The following is a 6,642-nucleotide window of genomic DNA, read 5'->3' on the forward strand; positions in this document are numbered from 1 at the left end:
GTGCCGTCTCTCGTGGATCGTTACTTCACCCGCTGGTACAAAGCGGGTAAGTGTGGAAGGGATGTGGCTCTGCTCAGCCGCACTGGTCTGAAGCCTTTTAGACGGTGACTGTGAACACCGCGCGCCCTCCCCCGCTTCCTCCCCACGTCAGAAGGAACTGGACTCCGCGCTCCCCTCTAAGCCCGGGGAATGAATGGCATGTGTAGACTCGAGGGCTGCAAGGAGCGAGGCGCTTGCTGGGTCTGGCCTGGCAGTGCGAGGTTGAGTGCGGGCTGCTTGCGGGGAGCTGAGCGGTTACACTGAGGTCCCCGCGGTTGGCGGCGGCTTACACCGCAAAGGTCTTGGAGTGCCCGGAGGGGCTTGGGGTCTCCGTCCCATGGGGAGTAGTGACCAACGGAATTACTTAATTGATGGAAACCGAGGTAGAGACAGAAAGAATGGCGAGAAGAGGATGGGTTAGAAGAGATAAAGCAGCATCTACGGTTTTACTTGGGAAGTCGCTGGTTATTGTCCATTGCCACTTAGAAGTGGGTATTCCGGTTCTGTGTACGCAATAAATGCTAGTGGCAGAAGCACCTTTGAGGACTCTTATAACCATTATGTTCTCCCTTTCTTTCAGGGATAACGAGTGGTGTTTTTGTTTTTTTAAACAGTATTGCAGTATTTTATGTTGGCCAAATTTCAGGTGACCAGACTGAAGCGTTTTTGGAATGTGAGACCTTGAGCTAACATTAAGAAGGTCTTGGAAACCACCAACAAAAAAATTGCTACTATATCGTAAATAATGCTATGCTAATCATATTTTTATAATAGAAATAAGGGGTATGCTCATTTTAAAGGGTAGAGCAGGTAATTAATCACCTTAACATTAAATAAGTGATTCTGTCTGGTCCAAATACTTAGAGAAAACTTTGGGTATATCTTTTTGAGTAATGAAGGGACAGGTAGTGGTGATCAGCCTGAGTCTGATCTTCATAATTATTTCTACAAACCCAAGAAAATCCCACATGGTGTAGCAAATATTGAGTTAATGACCAATAGACTCCTTTCTTCATCTTCTAGATGTCAAAGGAAAACCCTGCGAGGACCACTGTATACTACAGCACTCCAACAGGTAAGCAAATGGCAAATTTTAAATGATCAAAAACTTTTTTTCTGGTATTTTAGCCTAATGTGGTTCTGGATTGAACTCCCTAAATGAACATTCATTAAATTACTTCCCAGTGTATTGAAATGTCATGATTGACTGTTGGGGTTTGGTTGGCAAGAATGCTCTCCCAGTGCCTCCTCACTCTAAACCAATAAACTTGATTACCCAGATGTCCAAAAGGAGGACCACACCTCCAATCAGCTACTCCCTGAAGCAGCCAGCCACTGAATTGCCAGAGCCCACGGAGGGGCTGCAGTAAGACACAAGTAGTGTCCTATACACACGGGCATGTCTTCCTCCTCTCTCTTCTACCCCACTGCCACTAAAGACCTCGATACTCTTCCCTTTCCTGGGAAGAAAATTCAGTCCTATTTTCTCTTACTATTACATTTCCCCTTCTATAGTCATGCTTCAGTGATAGCAAAAAGAAAAAGGGGGAGACGACAGCTTGAATCAACAAATGTCTGTTCAGATATTTTCTTCCAATAGGAATACTTTGTTATAGAGGAAGAATGATACCAAATGGTAATAATACAGGATCATTTTTTTTTTCTCCTTGTAGAATATGTGTCATCACGTTGGCAGAATCTCACCCAGTTCTTCAAAGTGGAAAAATAATTAAAAGCATTTCTTATCAGATCAGTACCAACTGTAGCAGGCTTCAGAACAAGGTCTCCGGGAAATTTAAACGGGTATGTTCCTTTAATTCTGTGATGATCTACTTAAATCCTCTATATTCGTGGTCACGATGGGTCCATTAGAATCCAGTTATGCTTAACATACTTCTCTGGCAGATTGGGATACTTATTTTAAGTATACTTTAACACTCAACAAATTCTTAAACCAAAGAAAAATAAAGTATTTCAGGAAATATAATAGCTATCATATTAGGTTCTATACCACAAATTCTATTATCCCCAGGATAAAGGAGAAGGCAGGTCTTTGAAAGGACTATTAATAATAACAATATATTTTATCCTTTCTGGCATTTTTGCATAGAAAAATATGTCATGACTTTTCCAACGACCCAATATTTCAGTTTTATTAAAATAGTATCTTGAGGGCCAACAGGTAGCGTGGTGGTTAAGGGCACTGGACTTCCATATAGTTGACCATGGTTCGGGGCCCAGACCTGGTGGGACTTTCCCTCTATCACGTTCCCTCCCTCTCTCTCTCTTTCTGGTCAAATTAAAATAAAGAAAATTAAAGAAAATAATTTTTAAAAAACAGTATTGAGATAAAATTTGGGTGACCAACTCTTTACATTGTATTTTTACATGTAAATTTAAAAGAAAAAATTATCATGATTCAGTAGGAAAAAATAGCCATTTGAGAGAATGTGTGGTAATTGCTCCTTACCATTTTTCCCTAAAGCATTGCCAATCTAATGCACATCTACCCACACCTACCTCCACACAGTGCTCAGTTATACAAAATGTTATCACTACCCTTTGCTCTAGAAAGACGGACATTTTATTAAAAGAGGCTATCACACAACGACCACTTATAAGCATATCTAAGTGTCCTGATAAGCCCACTGGGCAAGTTTCTATGGATTATTTAGATCCTCCATTTACTGAGTTGATAGTAAGAATTTCTGCTAATGGTTCTCACTGTTCTAAGAGACCTTTTTCATACTCCTCTTTGTAGGCCTGAAATCCCATAAAAACATGCCTTGTAATTATTGATTCTTCCTTATTGAGGAAGTAAATGGATATAGAAAAAAATACTCCTTTCTTAAAAAAATAGTTTATGAATTATAGTAAATATAAGTTAATGTGGGACCAGCAGATGGCGTAATGGCTACGTCACTGGACTCCCATGTAGTCAACCGCGGTTCGTGTCCCGGACCTGGTGGCTTAAAACTCATGCCGGGTGCATGTGCGTGCATGCCCAAGATCCCGAGAAGAGAATGGAGGAGAAGGGATTGCAGCGTGACCATCCCCCCTGGAGGGTGATTTCTCGCTTTCTGTCTCTCTGTCTCTGTCCGGCGAGCACACGAGCCCTATAGCAAAAACCTCTCCAAAAAAAAGAAAAAGAAAAAAAGATGAGATGTACCCACTTCTGCTCACGGGAAATTCCTTTCAAGTTTCTGTCAGAACCTCCCCAGATAGTATCCATCTGCTGGAGTACATGAAACTGTAACCATGCTGGAACATTCAAATAGGTATAGTCAAAATGTAGTTTTGACTAATGGGTTATAGGATAATGGGTAAATTACTTTTATTTTGCCACTTAAAACTATTTTCCAGGTTTTTCTCAAAGTACATTCTTTTTTTTAAATTTTGCCAGAGGATACATGTGCTCATTGGAGAGGTACAGAGGTGGGGGTGGGTGAGAAAGCATCTCCCCATGGGAACAGTCACACCCCAATCCCTTCTCCATTTCTCCTTTCTTTTGAGATTTGGGCACTCATGCACGCATACCAGACACATTTTTCAGGCTACCAGGTCTAGGACTCAAACTGCACAGTCAGCCACATGGCATCCAGGCGCCTTAACTACCATGCCACAGGCTGGTACTACATTTTTTTTTAATAAAAAGATCTCTTTTTTAAAAAGTCTTACTGGCTGACCCTGAAAAAGAAGGTCCAGGACCAGCATTTGGCATAATGGCTATGTCACTGGACTCCCATGTAGTTGACGGCAGTTCGAGTCCTGGACCCGGTGGCTTAAACTCAAGCCAGGCACATGTGCATGTGTGCCCAAGGTCCTGAGAAGAGAATGGAGGAGAGGGGATTGGGGCATGGCCATCCCCCTGGGGGGGGGTGATTTCTTGCTTTCTGTCCATCTTTCTGGCGAGCATACGCACCATATAATAAAAACCTCTTCCAAAAAAAATTAAAAAGTTCCTTTATCTGTTAAATTCTAATAGAAAATTAAGGTAGAAATCTTGGTGAAAGTAACTTTTTACAACATTTCTGTCATACTCTGGAGTTTTTATTTATTTTTAAAAATTTTTTAGGGTGTATGTACTCACTGGAAAGAGACAGACAGACAAAGATAGAGACAGTGAGTGGGAAAGTAAGGAATCACCCGCCGGGGAATGGCCACATCGCAATCCCTTCTCCTCCATTCTCCTCCTGGAATCTTAGGCATATATACATCTACGCCCAGCCACTAGGTCCAGGGCTCAAACCACAATCGGCCACATTGGCGTCCAGCAACCTAACTGCTGTACCATCTGCTGTGCCCAGAATGTTGTTAATCACTTGTTGAGGGATTTTCTTACATCTTTGAAACCTTTACATCTGGCTATATGAAGCTTTCTTATTTACAGCTGATAAAATACACTATTAGTCTGAAACTAAACCGCCTATTGATATTATCACATATATCTTAGCTTTCTTATCTTGAGCCTAGGATGGTACCTGACATATACTTGTATAATTGTTTGTAGAAGTAATAGTTTTCATATACTTAAGTCATTTTATTTAAAATGCCAGTTCCCAGAATATATTCTACTGTAGCACTGAGAGCTGCCTCTCAAAAAAAAGTAAAAACGTACATTAATTAATTACGTCTTCCCTCTCGTTACACAGGGGGCACAGTTTCTAACAGAATTGGCACCTCTGTGTAAGATTTCCTGCTCAGATGGAGAAGAATATACCATATCTAGGTAAGTAGCTTTTTAGCCACAATTTAGGAGAAACAGAATTTTTAATGTTCAAGATCATCAGACAAGCTCAGATACTTACTGCTACTTGGCAACTGACATGTTCTGTTAGATTTCAAAATGAATTTCAAAGCATTGGGATACAAACACTATAAAACAGTCTAAAACAAAATTAAACTATAACAAGAAGAAAATAATAATCCTGTATCATAAAAACAAAACAAAAATTATAAGAAACATTTTTCTTAAAAACAATTACTTTTCTGTAATAGCTGTGTTAGAGGACGGTTGATGGAAGTGAATGAAAATATTCTCCATAAGCCATCTATCCTTCAAGAAAAGGTAAAAGAGGAAAAATATGATCCTATCCACATACCTTTCATCAGATTTTTTCATCACTTGGTACTACTACATATCCTGTTTCCTTTCCAGCCCTCCACCGAAGGCTACATTGCAGTTGTGTTACCCAAATTTGAAGAAAGTAAAAGTATAACAGAAGGGTTACTGACACAAAAACAATATGAAGAAGTTGTGGCGAAACGTGTTAATGCCACCACGGCCACGTCATGAGTTGAGATGAAGTGAAAAGCAACATAGGAGTCTTCTTATCCTTGCCTGGCCCACACCATCAGTGTGAGGAGAAGACCCAGTTTATGTGATGTATGCTTCCCACCCAGCCATCCTTGAGGGACGCCTAGGCCTGCACTTCATCTAGTTTCCCCTCTTTGTCTTGTGTAACAAGACTGGGTTACCCTTTGTCTTCAACCTCCTGGATCTGCCCAGACCATGTACTCCCTGGCTCTGTTCGTGTCTTGCATCTCTTTAATAACTAAACAAGCAAGGGATGTTTTCCGGTTAAAAGCAAAGCCTGTGAGGAAAACTTACATAACACCAAATTTTAAGTAGCCAAGTAAAGAGAATTGTCCAAATTTATCAAATAACCTAGGAGTAAATACTACATCTTGACATACTTCTGTTTGAATATTATGGCATGGTTATTATAGGCCTCAATTGTCTTATCAGTTTGAGGTTAAAACAAAAAAGAAACCCTAATCAATGTTTCTTACTCAGTCTCAGTATGACACTACTAAGAAAGTCCAGGCCTGTCCCTTCTGCCTCAGCTTCTCTCCCTGATGTTGTAGAGGAAAGGCACAGAGTAGAGTATGCCTTCTCACCTCCTCATGCTGATGGGATGGCCTTTCCCTCTGACACAAAGTCGAACTGTGACACTGTGACTTCTTAAAGAGAGACGCATGAAGAGACCAGGCCGTGGGTGCAGCAGCAAAATGCACACTCTGAGGCAATCTCTCACAAGAGGGTTCCTGTTCAAGTACAGAGACCACTCAGTATGCTGGGCAAGCATATGCCCCTGATCTGGGGCTCACTAAATGCTGGGGTCAGATCACAGGGTCAAGACCCTGTTGGGGATACTGTTTTTCTGCCTCTTTCTCGCTCATGGAAGAAATCAACAATAAAATAAAAAGGGCTTTCCTAGCAAATGAAAGTATAATACAGTGTTTAGTCTTACAATTCATACACTGTAGTTCTCTGTCTCACCTACTCCGGTTACAGGGACCAGCAAAGAAGTTACTAAGAATAGGTCTTTGGGGCTGCCTTGCCCAGGGAGGGGGTAGCCCTTCTTTCCTTTTGGGTAACAGTTCTCTCTTTTCTCTTGGAGGAAGGACCGAAACTGTCCACCCATTTCCTCTCGTGGGGCTATTCCACCTATGGAGTACTCATTCTATATACTTTCCTTAATAAACTTGTTTTTACTCTCCCTGAAAAAAAAGAGAAGAAAAAATAAGTCATTCAAAGACACAGATGCCTCTGTATAAAACACAAAGGCTTTTCACATCATTTAAAGTTTGAAAAAATTT

At 41.0% G+C, this 6,642-nt stretch overlaps 1 protein-coding gene across 1 annotated transcript; it reads left to right on the forward strand.

Moving 5' to 3' along the window:
* On the forward strand, positions 1-6,636 carry ABITRAM (actin binding transcription modulator; the record flags this gene model as incomplete). Its single annotated transcript, XM_014588649.1, is given in 6 exon segments — positions 1-46; positions 1,063-1,114; positions 1,713-1,842; positions 4,692-4,768; positions 5,038-5,107; positions 5,198-6,636. Coding segments are annotated over 6 exon segments (513 nt in total), but the record flags the coding sequence as incomplete, so codon positions are not given.
* Positions 6,637-6,642: the final 6 nt, after the last annotated feature.

This window comes from Tupaia chinensis, unplaced genomic scaffold (genome assembly GCF_000334495.1).
Source record: "Tupaia chinensis unplaced genomic scaffold, TupChi_1.0 Scaffold000291_1, whole genome shotgun sequence".
Lineage (NCBI taxonomy): Eukaryota > Metazoa > Chordata > Mammalia > Scandentia > Tupaiidae > Tupaia > Tupaia belangeri.